Source organism: Dryobates pubescens, chromosome 1, assembly GCF_014839835.1.
Source record: "Dryobates pubescens isolate bDryPub1 chromosome 1, bDryPub1.pri, whole genome shotgun sequence".
NCBI lineage: Eukaryota > Metazoa > Chordata > Aves > Piciformes > Picidae > Dryobates > Dryobates pubescens.
In genome coordinates this window covers 12,395,544-12,413,678 of record NC_071612.1, presented here as the reverse complement: position 1 = coordinate 12,413,678, position 18,135 = coordinate 12,395,544, and the positions used below count along the sequence as shown (strand labels likewise).

Genomic DNA, 18,135 nt, shown 5'->3' with positions numbered 1-18,135 from the left:
ACAACAAAAATCCCTCCCCCAGGAGGGTTCCCCTCCCTGTAACCCCCTCTCTCCCCCCTCACCTCCCTTTTTTTCCCAAAAAGGGGTTAGAGAGAAAGAAAGGCAAGTTATTAAGGGAAAGAGTTGTTAGTAAGCTTCATAAGCCCATGCAGGATTAGTTTCTGCTTATCTGAAGGCCAACTCCAGCAATTCGCAGAGAGAGCAGGCAGGGAGAACAGGCTGAAAACCCACACTCCCCCAACTCCCAAACGAAACTGAACTGAGGAAAAAAAAAAAAATTCCAACTGCTCCACAGTCTAAAGTTGCATTTTGTCTATCCACCAATGAAATTCGTTTAGAATATCAGAATGTTTTGGTTCTAGTACCGAAAACATTTAGCCAGTGTGTTCCAGCAGTGTTTGTTCTTAAAGGCACGGTGTCAAACGGTCACACAGGGTCAGAATGGTTACATGTAAATTCAAAAATCCCTCCAAAAGACTGTGAAAATCTTGAGCTGGCTAAACAGAAACACCCAGGTGAAGTTTAAAGGACTACAAGTAAATACTACAAAATTATTTAAAACAATTTTCTGAAACACCTACATGAGATATTTGCCCTTTTTTGTAGTCATAGTATAACTAACTAAGGTTGGAAGAGACCTCGAGGATCATCGAGTCCAACCTGACAGAAGTCGACAGAAGTAAGCAACAGGAAAGGATCTGAGCAAATAGTCTCTAAGAACTATTTAATGAACAATTCATAAGCAGCCACTTACACATATTTAGAATAGAATAGAATAGAATAGAATAGAATAGACCAGACCAGGTTGGAAGAGACCTCGAGGATCATCAAGTCCAAGCCCCCTGCTATGGGCAGGGACACCTCACACTAGATCAGGCTGGCCAGAGCCTCATCCATCCTGGTCTTAAACACCTCCAGGGATGAGGCCTCAACCACCTCCCTGGCCAACCCATTCTGGGGCTTCACCACTCTCATGGTGAAGAATTGATTATCCTAAATTCCATTAAAAATATCCCAACCAGCTAGTCTGTACAGCTTGGTACTGCAGACTTCAGTGGATAACCCAATCGTCACAGCTGACTCCTCACCTAAAAATATTTTTTGTAAGTTACACAGAAATAACCACAGATTGTTTATTTTTTTTAGACTTTATTCAGGTAATGGTCTAACAAGCTTCATGTATGTCTAAATATTCACTTCTTCCTGTTCTGTATTCAAAGAGAAACAAATCCTGAAGCACAGAGATACGTAGGAAAGGCTTTTGGGGTATAACTCATCCAAATTAGCCAGGTAGCAACAGGCTGTGGAAGGGAAAAAAATGCCATTGTGCCTTTCCCACTACTTAGTTATTCTTGGGGCATGTTTCCACCTTGCAGATTCATGTGTGCTTGTGGACAAAAAGTCCTACCATAGCGATGTAGGAGCACTTTGCTTACGTACTGACAAGGGGCTCACTCCAGAACAGCATATACCAGCATGTACAACGGCGCGCACATGCTTCCCCCTGGGAAGGTACCCCTTCTGTTTGGTTGATTTGACATTTCTGAGAGTCAGAAGCGAAACAACTTACCCATTCCATCATGGAGTAATGAGGTGCAGAAATTCAATTTGTTATGAATAATATATAGCTCCTGCCAAAAATAGATGCCTGTGTAATTTCTTGGTCTATCAGTAATCTTCTTCTGTAAATAGGTCTGTTCTTTGACTTGGCAGAGACTGAGAATGAAAATAAAATGAAGGAAAAAAATTATAGGAGTGTGCTAGAAAAGGAGGAGCAGAGAGAAGCCCATTCAACAAACCAAAAAGGCTAAGTAGTACCAGGTTGAAGGACAGTTTATGCCAGCTAGCACCAGTTCTGCACATTTTGCTGCTCTGTTGTCAGGCAACAACCAAAAAAGAGATGCTTTTTATTTCAGCACCTATGTGGAAAAGTCCAATGATCTATTCCTTAGGCAGATAAAGTTGTGACAAAATATCACCCAAAGTGGCAGCTTGTTATGCTCATGCAATACACAAAGAACTGAACTAAAAGTTTCTGAAGTGATTGGCTCTGAACCTCTCTTTTTCTTATCATAAAACTACGTTGCTACGTTTTCATACTTTCAACTGAATCTCTTCTGAGCTTAGACTCACATAGTCACATATCTTAGACTTTGTGAAACTGCTTTAGAAATTAAATCAATTTGAAGGTTTCCATATCAATGAGCCACAGCAAATTTCAAATACCATTTTTATCTGGGGTTGTGTTTGACATTGTCACATTTCTTTCTTAAGGTAAAGAGAAAAACAATCTATAAAGAAGGAGTTCTCAGAAGCTTTTGAAAGCTCCCTCAAATGTAAAATTGTCCCTTGTTTGCCAGACATTGGAAGATGTTGAACTGTGTCCAGAACTTTCTCCACTTATTCGTTGAGTGTCAGTTTGTCTCCTTCAATATTAAATTGTTAAATGAAAACAGGACAGGAACCAGCCTCTGGGTCCAAGACCTGCCATCACAGACAACCCTAACAGAACTCCTCTGATCTAATCTTAAATGTTCATCTTAAAACCAGTTTCCCTTCTGGATTGCTACATCTAATAGAATGTGTTCTAGAAATCTCACCACTCCTAGAGTTCCAGTTTCCAGGCAAAGTTTATTTATGGACAGCTTTGTTTATGCAATTATTTTGTGTTACCTTAATTAATTACTTATTATCCTTCACTGATGCCACATCTACAGATGTTTTTATAGCCATATCCTCTCTCAGCTTTTATTTAGATCCATTACATAAACAAAAAAGGTGCTTCTGGTCTTCTTTCATACAACATCTGCATGCCACAAGTGACCAAACCCAGATGCAGAATGCCATCAATGAAGTCTCACCTCGGTTCTGCACACTTTCCTATCTCTACTGAAAATGCCTCATCTGGCACATCCTAATGCCTCTTTATTCCTTTCACTAAACTGATGAACTGGTTGTGCTGTAATGGATCAGTACATCTGTCTCCTCATTTGTTCACAACAGTTCATTCCACAACTCAGAGCAGAAAAATTTATTAGTCCTTAATTCAGCAAATACCACACTTTTTTTTCCTACCTATGGAAGGACAGTGTAAAACAATCCCCCAAACTAGCACAGTACCAATCAAGCAATTTCTGCTTGTTCTGTGATATCTGTTACAGCCATGACCCCTCTTAGAGACACAATCACTACAGGTACCACAGTGAGTATATGATTAACACACTGAAGTGGCATTTCTGCTCCTGCAGTTCTTCAACATCCAATTTCTTCCTCTGCTATTCTTCTGCAGCAGCACAGCTGCACACAAAAATGTTTTCACCGAACTTACTTGTCACGTTCTTACTTTTCCTGTATTAAACTCCTCAGCAAATACATGAAATGAAGCTGATTTGACACAGAATATACCCTGCTTTGGAGGGAGGTTAGTATTAGATACTGTCTAATGAAAAAGTATTACTGGATTAATCAGACAAAAAATTTCAGCAAAGCCACTCCAGTGTTACTGAATGCAGTGTGTTTTTAAATGCATTGCTGAACTGAACCATACAGGATCCTTAATACTGAAACCAAGACACCTACCAGAAGAAATAAATGAAAAATCAAATCTGTATCTTTTTCAAAATTTCAGTTTTATGCATGGAGATTATGATCCCCATGGTTAAAACTATGGAGTTGATTTGGCTGTTTACTTTTTTCCTCAGAAAGATGATTTGTTTATTCCCCCACCCCCACCTCCCCTGCTGTGGAATTCTCTTCAATTGTTAGACATGATCTTGGTCTCTTCTCCCAGGCAACCAGCACCAGAACAAGAGGACACAGTCTCAAGCTGCACCAGGGGAGGTTTAGGCTGGAGGTTAGGAAGAAGTTCTACACAGAGAGAGTGATTGCCCATTGGAATGGGCTGCCTGGGGAGGTGGTGGAGTCACCATCATTGGAGGTGTTTAGGAGGAGACTTGATTGGGTGCTTGGTGCCATGGTTTAGTTGTTTAGGTGGTGTTGGATGATAGGTTAGACACGATGATCTTGAAGGTCTCTTCCAACCTGGTCTGGTCTATCCTATCCTATCCTATCCTATCCTTCAGCCAGATAACCTTAACGTCCCACTCAGGACAAAGTAGGTTCTTCAAGTTATAAGAAAATTCTTTCACAAACACTAAAAACCTCAGAAGCCCCTTCTTCATTGATTCTCTGTAAGGACGTACTGAACAAGTTAATTTAGAATAAAATAAGCTTTGAGTATGTTGAGCTTTCTGGCATAGTGCCCAGAACCTGTGTGGTGAAAAGTCCAGGAAACTGGACACAGATCGGTTGTTTTGGAGGACTGCATTGCTGAGAGCTGCACATTCCAGCAGAGCAGAACTGCAGTTCCAGTATTGCACTTAAGAGACTTCTACATTTATTATATGTTGCCATTCATGTAAAAAAACATAATTTCAGTATATCTTTTCCTGAGTTAAAGCAGAAGGCTGTATGACTAATTCCTTAAGACTTAGCAGGAGAGACCTCACTAAACTCCTGCTACAGCATAAGCTTACAGAGGAAAGCAGTCGAAATAGCCCAGAGATACCAGAAACAGTGGCAGGAGCTGAACAGCAGAGAACCTACAATATTCCAAATTTGCCTTTTTAGGAGCAGATTACAATTATCACCTACACACAGAGGGGTGTCTGTATTATGTCTGTTGATAACTTCACCTAATAAATTAATTCTTTTAACTCAAGTACATCATGCTTTAGAAATTTCTGTACTGCAACGTTGTAAACAACCTATTCAAAGCACCTTTATGTCATTACTCATTTCCTGAGCTGGATAGAGTTTCTTTGATTTCTACTGGCTTTGGAGCTGGTTTCCTGGGAAACAGTTTCAGCCACCCTGGCATAGGTCAGATTATACCTTATTCCATAGGAGTACCAAACACTGCAGTAATGATCAATATGTTGACCATTATGGGCAAGCAGTGTAGATCCTTCAATGCTTGAAGTAACACTAAAATGTCTTCACAAAAGCAGAAACAGCAGATGCTGTCAGGATACCACTCCTGATACATTTGAGCAAGAATATCGACCAGGACATATATCACCATTTTACTGACCAAGCATTTCCAAGATGCCCTGTCTGTGAGTTGCAAGTCTACTTCTAATCAATTCATAGCCCTGATAGTTTGTTATCCACAAATGACTCTAAGTGCCTCAAATGCAAAATATAAACCTCAGGCATCACTGACACTTTCAACTCAGTTTAAATTAAAGTAGACCAGGGGACATTATTATTATTTCTTAGTAATAAACACTTCTGCTTCAATCTTTGAAAAGAAACAGAATAGAATAGAATAGACCAGACCAGGTTGGAAGAGACCTTCAAGATCATCACATCCAACCTATTATCCAACCCACCTAATCAACTAAACCATGCAACCAAGCACCCCATCAAGTCTCCTCCTAAACACCTCCAATGGTGGTGACTCCACCACCTCCTCAGGCAGCCCATTCCAATGGGCAATCACTCTCTCTGTGTAGAACTTCATCCTAACCTCCAGCCTAAACCTCCCCTGGTGCAGCTTGCGACTGTGTCCTCTTGTTCTGGTGTTGGTTGCCTGGGAGAGGAGACCAACCTCCACCTGTCTACAACCTCCCCTAAGTTAGTTGTAGAGAGCAATAAGGTTATCCCTGAGCCGCCTCCTCTCCAGGCTAAGCAAGCCCAGCTCCCTCAGCCTCTCCTCATAGGGCTTGTGTTCCAAACCCCTCACCAACTTTGTTTCCCTTCTCTGGACACACTCCAGCAAGTCAACATCCTTCCAAAACTGAGGGGCCCAGAACTGGACACAGTACTCAAGGTGTGGCCTAACCAGTTGTTTAGGCTGGATGTTAGGAAGAAGTTCTTCACAGAAAGAGTGATTGGCCATTGGAATGGGCTGCCCAGGGAGGTGGTGGAGTCACCATTACTGGAGGTGTTTAGGAAGAGACTGGAAGGGGTGCTTGGTGCCATGGTTTAGATGATTAGATAGTGTTGGATGATAGGTTGGACTCTATGATCCCAAAGGTCTTTTCCAACCTGATTAATTCTATTGTGTTCTAAAGTAGCATAAGACCTGTGGCAACTCTTCCTTCTGTCCTCCAATCAGATGCTTATTAAACTATGTTTTCTCAAGGAAAAAAGTCTTCAATAGAACAGATATTTCTTGGCAGGTTGAGAGTGTCTTGAAGTCACTGTTAAAGATGCATGCCATGCAACATTAGAAAATTGTAATTTAAAAGTGGCAGTGGTAAAGGATGTTCCTGAAAAATTACAGAACTGCTTTGACTGGACTGGGGACAGACACCTCACATTTTAACATTTGTAAGACTGCAATCTGATTCAGAATGGCTTCCTACCGGAATAGTGTGTCTTTTTCAACTTTACATCTTAAATAACAAAGTAAGTGATTGTGAATTCTCTCTGCAGTAAGGGATTATGCAAACTAAAATGAAAGGTAGTTACTTTATTTCAAGCAACTGAGAAAAAAAAAATGGCTGGAAAGTGTAAGTCAGAAGAATAACATTATTTGTTGAGCACTGGAACTGAAAAGTACCTTATTTGACAGGAAGACTTCCAAGCTCTCTGAACTACTTCAGCTATTAAGAATCTATCCTTTCTACAGGTGAAAAGAGCACAGAAAATCCCCATGCTGAATTCTTATGAAAACCCATGGTACTTGGTATCTCAGAAATCAGCCCTATTTCTGTCCTAATACCAGTAGAGTCACCCTTGAATCCTGCTTTTCTTGCAAAGTGGAAGATGTAATGGTGTTTCCTTTTCTCTGACGCTCAGTGCACAAATGCCACGGATGTCCCAATGATCAGGATGTAGGTTTAGTGATTGCACCTTAACCTGCTGGGACAAATACTTTACGCAGTATTAAGCTTGCCATTTTACCTCTTGCAAGAATGCACAAAGTAGAAAGAGAGAAACATTCTGAGTCTTGGAGGTTATCCGCAAACTGTATTTAAGTTGTATTTATGGACAGATAATAACCATGAGTGGGTAAACAAAGACATTCTTACGCTACATGCATTCTTAAAGTACTTCCTCTGCTTCTCATTAACACCTAGGAGCAAAAGTTCTGGAACTAATGAGACAATAGTGTGCGATGTTGGTGCCAATGAAATCAGAAGCCAAATTCCTGACCTTGCAGAAGCAGTAATAACAAAGATGACTTAGAAAGGTTGCATTGCTGATTGAAAAGGAAATTGTTCCATTGCCTAAATCTTTAGGTATTGATGGCAAATCAATGCCTTGTAATGTGAATTGCTGTAGCCCCCCCAGTAGCAACTGGGTCTCTCAGAAAAGTATATTCTCTTCCTAATCTTTCAAGAGCTGCTCTCAATGCTACATTTAAATCAGGCTCCTTTTTCTAGCTATTTTTAATGCAAAAGAAAACAGGAGGGAAAAGACAAATGTGTTTCCTGCTCTTGCCAAATGTAGCAGAATCTGTTAGCTCCTTTTCACTTTCACCATTTCAAATGTTTCACCACAAAAGCAAATATGAAGTCTCCAATTCCAATGAACTTAAGCCTGTTTTTTTCATTTAAATGTTCTTTTTCTCCTTAAATATCACTTAATGAAAGAATGCTTCTTAGAGAGGAAGGATTTAAAGGAGCAAGCAAGACTGCAGCACATAAATCAACTCATTTATAAACACAGTTTTCCTTAGACATACGCAGAAGTACAACGATACCAGCAAAACACACTGAAAGCCAAAATATAAAATGCTTTGGGGTTTTTATCATATTCTGCATCTAGCCTCAAGACTTGCCTACAGGTTGCACAACTGAAAGATTCCATACAACTCTCTTTAACAAAAGTCCTGAAACAGAGGAAAAAACTTTTCCTGCAGCAATGCTGCCCACAATGCTCAAAGAGAGATTGAACTGAACACCAGGGGAGAATGGTGCTACTGGGACACAGGTTAGTGATGTTCAATACAATCACGCATTTCGGAAAGATCCATGGTGAGATGGTAGAATAGAATAGAACAGACCAGACCTTCAAATCATTGTGTCTAACCTATCATCCAACACCACCTAATCAACTAAACCATGCAACCAAGCATCCTGTCAAGTCTCCTCCTGAACACCCCCAGCAACAGCGACCCCACCACCTCCTCGGGCAGCCCATTCCAATGGGCAATCACTCTCTCTGTGTAAAATTTCCTCCTAACCTCCAGCCTAAACCTCCCCTGGCACAGCCTGAGACTGTGTCCTCTTGTTCTGGTGCTGGTTGCCTGGGAGAAAAGACCAACCTCTGCCTCACTACAACCTCCCTTCAGGTAGTTGTAGAGAGTAATAAGTTCACCCCTGAGTCTCCTCTTCTCCAGGCTAAGCAACCCCAGCTCCCTCAGTCTCTCCTCATGGGGCTTGTGTTCCAAGCCCCTCACCAACTTTGTTGCCCTTCTCTGGACACGCTCCAGCAAGTCAACATCCTTCCTAAACTGAAGGACCCAGAACTGGACACAGTACTCAAAGTGCGGCCTAACCAGTGCAGTGTACAGGGGCAGAATGACCTCCCTGCTCCTGCTGGCCACACTGTTCCAGATGCAGGCCAGGATGCCATTGGCCCTTTTGGCTGCCTGGGCAAACAGAAGGAAGGAACAGAGCTAGAGATTAAGCACAGCTGAGTGTAGTAATTTTCTGGTTTGCTTGCTTTAGAAATGTTTGCTAATGCACAAGAGCAAACCCTTATTAATGGATTCTATGCGACGCAGAGCCGAGGCGAAAGCAATTGAAAAATGGTAGTATCTAAAATAATTAACTAAATAAAACCAGAACAAGAGTATTAAAAGGACACCAAATAAAACAACTTTGTATAGTCAGAGTTGCAAGCCTAAGTGTTAAAACAAAAATAAATAATTATAATAAAATAAAATAAAATCCAACCCAGACCACCATTGAGACTCTCACTTTGCAGTTGAACCTTCAGAGTGTCACTGCAGCCTTATTTAGCAAAATATCACAGTGTACTGGGAAAAGACAATCAGGCTTTTGCAGCAAATTCATACTTGGCTTATTGCATTTATTTTCCCTGTGCCTTGATTGAGCTTAACAGTTTACTGGCACTTACACATCAGGATTTATACCATGTAAAATCAAGGTGTCCCAGGTTTATAGACCTTGAAGGCAGTTTCTGTTCATCACTACTGAAATCATCATGAAATTAAACTTAACACTGGAAAGACCAAGAACTGCAGCCATAAACTGTCAAGTATGGCCTTGCACTGTGTGTGCCTGTCTCTGAAATAGGAAAGCAAACTGGAATAATCTCCCTTCTTTTCATCTTCCTCTTCTTTCTCTCCATTTTTTTGTGAGCACATACACATTCTTAGCTGATGAAATGAAGACAGAATAGTGCCTTGGATTCCTCTCCTAGCTTCTGTGGCTGATCTCAAATTCAAATGGAACTGTCCTGTGTTTTGAACAATTTTGTGCCACAAAAGCCTGCAACATTTCACTTATCTTCTCCTTAGGTAATAAATATGTCAATAAGTGCATTGCACTACATAAGTACTCAAAAGTATGGCAACTTAACCTTGTCTTAAACAACCCTTTTTCCTGGTAAGATTAGCACTTTTTTGTTCCAGGAAATACACTGTACCCATTACTAAGGAAAGCCCATTGTGTGTCTCCCCCTAAACTGGGAGGTACCAGCATATTACCATTCATTTCAGTGAAACTAAGACTGATAGAGACTTGAGAGAAAAATGATACTTTGAATGTTTAGGTAATTTTTGTTATTTATTAAAACAGCTGCACACCTGAATGGTTAAGAATATAGCATGCTTCATTGTCTGTCATTCCAGTAACTTACTACTTCACAAATCAAAGACTAATTTCCACCTAAGATCATCTTTTGCTTTTGTCTGTTTAATTATTTGCTGCAGAAACTTCTGCTTTCAGGATGATTTGCTGCAGAAACATCTGCTTTCAGGATGACAATGACTTAATATCTAATCATGGATATCCAGACAAAAAGAGCAACAAGCCAACTCTACACTGATTTCATGGCTTTTAAAACAGTAGAGTTGCAGGATATTCTGGGGGTGATCTGGATTTTTTCATTTCAGAGTAAAAAAAAAACAATCAATGTGTGACAAAAAAAAAATTTAGCTAAGGATTTTACTTGGGTCATAGTGTACATACCTATTTTGGGATTTCTCTTTTCCTGAAGAAAAGCTGAAATACCATATTTGGGTTAAACCAGAACTTAATGCATTTTGTGTTAATTTTTGAGTGCAGCAGTCGAAATCGAAGAGCTGTTATTGGTACAGCCTGTGAGGGTTTATTAACTTTAGGAGACCGTTAGGTTTGCTGTTGAAGCACTGCTTGCCTTGTCCTTCAATGTAGCACAGAAAAATGGCCAGAAAGAATTTGGGGTTTAGAAAAAAGACAAGCAACTCTCTTTTGAAAATCTTGTTGATGCAATTTAGTAGGCCAAACTGGCTACCTGCACTGTTAATGTGACTTCTAGAGGGTCTGGGGCATAAATGACAAAAGTAATCAACTATATTAAACTACTGGAAATCTCTACTGGTTCAGTGCTCAAGCACTGCACAGCTGCAATGCTCGCTATAAATATGCCTTTGCTTGATTACACTTTGAAAACTTGGATATAAAAGTCATTCCATCTAGTACCTATGACAGTCCAATAATAAATAATTCTAGGAATAATTTCACATGCACAGCTGGTACTGCAATACTTCCTAATTAAATATCAAGGCAAGTAATTAGAATCTCAAGTGTCCTGAAATTACAGAAGTACTGAACAGTGTTGAAGTAATACTTACCATTCCTGGCAGCTATACAGACACAGCAACAAGCAAAGTGCACCCATAAATCAATGAACAGAGAGGTTAAGTACTGTGCTAAAACTACAGAGTTAGAGTTTTCCACCTGTACAATCTGTGCAAGGCATTACAGAATCACAGAACATTAGATGTTGGAAGGGATCTCCAGAGATCAAGTCCAACCCCCCTGCCAAAAGCAGGATCACCTGGGGTAGTCTACACAGGAATGCATCCAGATAGGTTTTGAATGTACTCTCTCACCCCCACTGTAAGTAAGTTTCTCTTCATCTGGAGGAGAAACCTTCTATGTCCAAGTTTGTATCCATTGTTCCTTGCCTTATCACTGTGCACTACTGAAATGAGATTGGCCCTATCCACTTGACACCCACCCCTCAGATACTTATAGACATTGATCAGATCCCTTCTCAGTCTCTTCTTCTCAAGAATTACCAGCCCCAGGGGTCTCTCAGTCTCTCTTCATAGGGGAGATGCTCAAGTCCCCTAATCATTGCCATGGTCCTCCACTGAATTCTCTCCAGCAGGTCTCTGTCTCCTTTGAATTTGACACAGCATTCCAGGTGTGGTCTCACTGGGGCAGAGTACAGGGGGAGATCTTCCCTGGACCTGCTGGACACTTTTCTTGATGCACCCCAGAATACCACTGGTCCTCTTGGCCACAAGGGCACATTGCTGGCCCATGGAGAACTTGCTGTCCACTAGGACACCAAGGTCTTTCTTTAGAACCCCTAACCTGTACTGGAGTCTGTTGTTATTCCTCCCCAGATGTAGGACCCTGCACTTGTCCTTATTGAACTTCATGAGGTTTGCCTGCACCCAGCTCTCCAGCCTATGAGATCTCATTGGATGGCTGCACAGCCTGATGGTGTATCAGCCACCCCTCCCACTTTTACATCATTGGTAGACTTGCTGATTTGTGTAAATCCCCAGCGAAGTAACAGAGTAAAAAAAGATATGTCATTTAATGATAGACTGTGACTTGACAACATTTTTATGGCATCATTTCAGATATGATTTAGTCCAGACATGTCTATTCATATACAGTGAATTCCCTCCTCCAAATCACATAGTGCACAGAGTCTCATATGCCTCTGTACCTGCCTAGATAGAGATGTACACTTACCAAAGGTGACAGTGACACTCTGGTGTGTTGCCTTCCCTTATAGCAATGCTGGTCTCCCTTCTGCAATTATTCACAGTTTCACTGATGAAAAGTGTTTTAGGAGAACTGAATGTTAACAGCGTTGTTGTGTGTGTGGACAGACATCCCTTTGGTTTCTTTAAATATATGTATCAGTAATAATAAGCATTCTCATAAACAAAATCTTGTACAGTACAGTCCAAGCCAGCAGGAAACTGGTTGTAAAGTGGTGCCAGATACTAAATGCAAGGCTGCTTTATGTTTCACGGTATCACAGTATCACTAAGGCTGGAAGAGACCTCAAAGATCATCGAGTCCAACCTGTCACCACAGACCTCATGACTAGACCATAGCACCAAGTGCCATATCCAATCCCTTCTTGAACACCTCCAGGGATGGTGACTCCACCACCTCCCTGGGCAGCACATTCCAATGGCGAATGACTCTCTCTGTGAAGAACTTTCTCCTCACCTCAAGCCTAAACTTCCCCTGGCGCAGCTTGAGACTGTGTCTCCTTGTTCTCATGCTTGAGAGAAGAGATCAACCCTTTCCTGGCTACAACCACCTTTCAGGTAGTTGTAGAGAGCAATGAGGTCTCCCCTGAGCCTCCTCTTCTCCAGGCTAAACAATCCTAGCTCCCTCAGCCTCTCCTCATAGGGCTTGTGCTCAAGGCCTCTCCCCAGCCTTGTTGCCCTTCTCTGGACACGTTCAAGTGTCTCGATGTCCTTCTTAAACTGAGGGGCCCAGAACTGGACACAGTACTCAAGGTGTGGCCTAACCAATGCAGCGTACAGAGGCACAATGACCTCCCTGCTCCTGCTGGCCACACTATTCCTAATGCAGGCCAGGATGCCATTGGCCTTCTTGGCCACCTGGGCACACTGCTGGCTCATGTTTAGGCAGGTGTCAATCAGCACCCCCAGGTCCCTCTCTGTTTGGCAGCTCTCCAGCCACTCTGACCCCAGCCTGTAGCTCTGCATGGGGTTGCCGTGGCCAAAGTGCAGCACCCAGCACTTGGACTTGTTGAATGCCAACCTGTTGGACTCCGTCCATCTGTCCAGTCGGTCGAGCTTCCCACAGGAAGCTGTGATAAGAGCTAAAGATGGCATCATGGCATTTATATGCAAAATTATTTAATTACATTTGCAGAAATACTATAAAATTACCAGCCTAAAACATGCAAGTATTGGAAATTTCAGTGCTCTGGTTTTTAAAATTTCCTCCTGGCAAAACTAGAGACAATAGGTAACAACAGCCTGCACACAGACATGAAAGGAACTGCTGGTAACCATCTCTAATATTCCTCAGTATTCACAGTACAAATGGACAAGAGACCTCCCAGCACAGATCCATCACGTCTGGTTTCATTTTACACACAAGAAGTACATCTGTTAACAGGACACGTTGTGACATACTCTGTTGAAAATGGTAGCTGGGCTGGTACTTGGCATAGTTGAAGAGAGAAAGACAGGAGTAAAAAATTTTACATGGCTCACAGCTCTTCTTCCTGTGTTTCAAGAACAAAACAGAGCTTCTCTTCATTTCTGCTTTATGGAAACTATGCTACAATGCCAGCAGAAAACAACAAATAATGATCACCAGCCAAGGGAACTGTTAGCCTCTGAAATTAAACAGAATACTGCAGTTGCTCATTTCCTACAACCTAGTGTCCTAGTGTTTACTCAAATCACATCAAATAATTGTGGACAAGGACTGTAATTGCAGATCCCAACAGAAAAAGACACCAGGGTCAATAAAAGCAAAAACAAAAAAACATCCACCCTGTAACTGTATTCTGTGACTATGTCTACAGAGACAAAAAGTTATCTTTTAGATAGTCAAGTATAAGGAAGCAAATATATTACTTGGAAGAATCAATAAAAATAAAGTTAGAGAAGATATTAATGTTATTTTCCTTAGGGAAAGGAGGATCTTCAGCCAAGAGAGAACACAAAAACAAAACCCCAACACCACCACCTCAAAAAAACCCCAGCAACACCACCACCACCACCCAACCCACAAAAAAAACCCCACAAACAAACAAACAGACCCAGTAAAACCAACCCAACAACAACAACAAAATTAAATTTAGGTGGGTCAGATTCAAAGGAAAATGATACAAAAGCATATTCATCTTTGCTTTGACTAACAATAATGAAACGCAAGAAAATTACTAATGGATGTCGAAATGTTATAAAACAGCATTATTACCTCCTTCTTTCAGGTGGTAAAAATGATGATCGTGGTCGTGCTGACATTTGCCATCTGCTGGCTGCCCTACCACATTTACTTCATAGTTACTGGGATTTATCAACAGCTAAATCGGTGGAAATACATTCAGCAAATCTATCTGGCCAGCTTTTGGCTTGCCATGAGCTCCACAATGTACAATCCCATTATCTACTGCTGTCTTAATAAGAGGTAAGAGATGGTTATTAAACGATTGGTATGCAGAACATGAACGAGAACATAAACGGTTTAAAAGACAGAATTTTCACTTCAATACTTCTCAGTTAATGGGAAAGAAAACAAGATCCTCCTTTAGGTTTCTGCTTGAAACACATCTCAACAAACCAAATGAGGACTTCCAGTGAGTATTTTAGTCTATTGAAATTTGAAAAAAACCAACTCTTATGGTTTCCATAAGTAAAATTTAAAATCTATAGCAGTTTAGTACTTTTTGTCTTACAAACATTAGCATAAAGAAGTAAAGATAGTCATTAATAGCATACAGTGCAGTCTGTATGTTCCTTATCTAACTGTAGCCACAAATTTGTTTTGCAGTGCTGGAAGGATATAGCACAAAAAAGTGATTCACTACGTATTTCATACCTCTCCATTAGATTTCTGCTCTGAAGTCTGTAACAGGCTAAGAAAACAGATATTTCTATTCTCATTCCTCAGTCATAAGTTACAATACAATACAGTACTTGATAGCAAAACATTGTGCTTTGAATTCCAGAGACACTGCACTTGTTGAGTTTGGTGATGTTTTACAGATATTTGGCAGTTTTAAACTACTGGATTGCAGCCTGAACTCATGTTCATTCTTGTAGGACAAGGATCTAGACAAACTTCATCCTAGCCACCCTATTTTTCAGTGTTTCTTCTAGTATTACTGGATAAAGAGTGCTATGAACAATGAATTAGTTTGAAAAGTCAGTATGAATTAGTGCTGAATTAATAAGCTTAAATATTATTTGAACAAGCATCATCTTTTGAATGAGCAGCCACTGTGAAGTTTAATTGCTGACAAGCTTTATACCAAATCTGTTAAATATTTATAAGACCTCACTATGGACCATGCAATACCAGCCTAAAAAAGTCTAATTGTTAATGAAGTGATCAAAACCTGTTGAGATTTATTGGTGTAAAAACACTGGAGTCTGCCTCCTTGATGAGGGTAGCTTGTGGTGCTTAATATTCAGTCTTTTAAGGCAATGCCTGATCTCACATTGCCTTCTGTTCCTTTTGAACATTTACAGCTGTGTAAGGAAGAGATAAAGCTCTAATATGTCAGAATGAAATGCTAACTCAAATAGTAAATTTCCCATGAATTTCAACACCAATCAGATTTCACTGGCTGTCCCCAGTGAAAAAGACAGAAGGTATCTGCAAAACCAAAGGTGAGGAAGGACCAGGTCTCACATTCTCTCAATTGCTGTCACAAAATCTGCTGTCACAAAAGTGTTGCCCTTTTCTTTAAATAAATAAATAAAATTATGGCAGATGTTGTTCATAAAAAAAAAATAATCTCTAATGTGATTTATGTTGGCATTCATACTCTGCAAAATTAAATGTCTGGAGTAAAGAATACAAATTAACCCCCCCAAAAAAATCATTTTAAGGCACACTAAAGATCATCTTGTTCAGAATTTAATGCAAGAATGAAACACTGATGAAAGTTTTCTTCTAATTAAGTTCCATATTGAAATTAAGAAGCCAGAATGCCTGGTTACTTTTCATGCAGTAGGAAAATTCAGCCTATCACTGAGAGTCTGATACAGTATTGACACCTTTGCTGGGTATAGTATCAGATGGAGTTGAAATACTTGTTCCTAGTATCATCTTACAGGCTAATTAGGACATTACTTATGTTTCTAGATCAAGATTTCAAGATGAAGCAAAGTCATGTTCTGAATGAGAAAAAGGGTAGAAAATGAGACAAAAAATAATACCATTTACAAACATTTACATCTTCCTTCACTAAGCCTATTTCCATCAGAGGTTCTTTTAATATCTTTTTGTACTGTGGACTGCATCTAAACAGAGGAATGCTGAGCAGCAAGCTACCTCCTTCTTCACCACCGTAAGACAACTCTGTGGCAAACATTAAAAGCTGAGAGGGAAAAAAAGACAGAGAGAGAGGCAGGCAGAGAGAGAGAGAGGCAGGCAGAGAGAGAGAGAGGCAGGCAGAGAGAGAGAGAGGCAGGCAGAGAGAGAGAGAGGCAGGCACAGAGAGAGAGAGGCAGGCACAGAGAGAGAGAGGCAGGCACAGAGAGAGAGAGGCAGGCACAGAGAGAGAGAGAGGCAGGCACAGAGAGAGAGGGAGGCAGGCACAGAGAGAGAGGCAGGCACAGAGAGAGAGGCAGGCACAGAGAGAGAGGCAGGCAGAGAGAGAGAGGCAGGCAGAGAGAGAGAGAGGCAGGCCCCAACAAATTTCTTTCTGTCAGATCAGTCAACTTCTGCTGAAAGGTTGCTCTCAATTTTTATCTGTAGTCATCACTGTCATAGTGGAACTATTTCTCAAAAAAAAAAAGGTGTGTGTGGGGAAAAGCTTACAGACAAAATGAAACAAAAATAAGAGAAGCAAGACAGGGGAGAAAGTCAGCTAAGTTTTATGTCAAGTTGCAAAGATGTTCTTTCCGTAAGTATACACCAAAATTATTTTTCTAGTATAACTTCCATTCCTGAAATGCTTTCACACAGGAAGTAGCAACAGTCTCTAGAGTAAATCTCTGCCTCTGGGATTGCTGCAGGTACTAACAACTAGAGCCTCAAAATTGCCACTGGTATGTTGCTCACATTCAGGTCTAAAGATTCTGGGATTTTCTTTAATTATAAAATATTTGGAAAATGATTTGTACAAGCATCAGTCATTTCCTCATTTTTCCCATTTAAGCATCTCTGGTAAGGAAGCACAGAAAGGATTTTGGAAGCTGGAAGCTGCCTTGGTATTTTAGAGACAAGAAGGCTACAAATTTTCTTGCTGAGAAGTGATGAAGTTTCATCATAGGTCACATCAAAACAATTTCTGTGAAGACAGAGCTATGAAAGTTTGTGTCTTTTTAGTTAGGTATGTGCAAAGGAAGCAAAATTGAGCACCAGGAAAACAACAATGTTAAAAAGCAGGGAAAGTACACAGAAAATTAGAGACAGAAATGAGCTGTGACAGCTATATTTTTTACCTTCCTTAGACTTTAATCAAGCAACCTCCCACTGACTTGACCACAGACACTATCAGGGGCAAGATAATGAGTTAAGTCAGTGTCCTGTCAGCACTGTGTGTGTTCTGTAATGAAAACCTGTGGCTGGGTCTTGCAAGCAGAGGCTTTCACCAATTACCTTTCCTCCTAGGTTTCGAGCTGGCTTCAAGCGAGCTTTCCGCTGGTGTCCCTTCATTGAGGTGTCCAGCTATGATGAGCTAGAGCTCAAGGCAGCCAGATTTCATCCCACCAGGCAAAGTAGCCTATATGCTGTGTCCAGAATGGAGTCCAGCATGACAATGGTGTTCGACGCTAATGATGGAGACAACATCCACACCAGCCGTAAGAAAAGAGCAGCTCAAAGGGACACAAGTTTCAACGGCTGCTCACAGAGGAATTCCAAGACTGTCTCCACAGCCTCAAGTCTCATCAGTTCACTGCATACATCAGCAGATGATTATTCCTAAGCATTTCATGGTGACAGTTGCTGAAAGGGCAGCACTGGACAATGATCATCTGCTTTGGGACTAGACATTCATGCTACAGGAAAGTAAACATAATTCCACTGATGAACCCTAGGCATAAATACAAGACTTGCAAGCATCACTTACTTTTCTGCTTTGGAAAGAAAGAGGAACCTGAAGACATATGCATGCATCAGTTCAAAAGCACAACTGCACCTTCTACAAGGCAATGTTTGTAGGTGTTACATAAAATAAGCTAAGGGCACACAG

The 18,135-nt window shown here is 40.8% G+C and overlaps 1 protein-coding gene across 2 annotated transcripts in view; it reads left to right on the top strand.

Annotated features, from left to right (window-relative positions):
* Positions 1 to 17,868, top strand: part of TACR3 (tachykinin receptor 3) — a 43,954-nt gene extending 26,086 nt beyond the window's left edge. For both annotated transcript variants that reach the window (XM_054180451.1, XM_009902244.2), the window contains 2 exons: positions 14,200 to 14,396; positions 17,553 to 17,868. In XM_054180451.1, the coding sequence (XP_054036426.1) occupies positions 14,200 to 14,396; positions 17,553 to 17,868 (513 nt within the window). The remainder of the gene's footprint in view (positions 1 to 14,199; positions 14,397 to 17,552) is intronic.
* Positions 17,869 to 18,135: the final 267 nt, after the last annotated feature.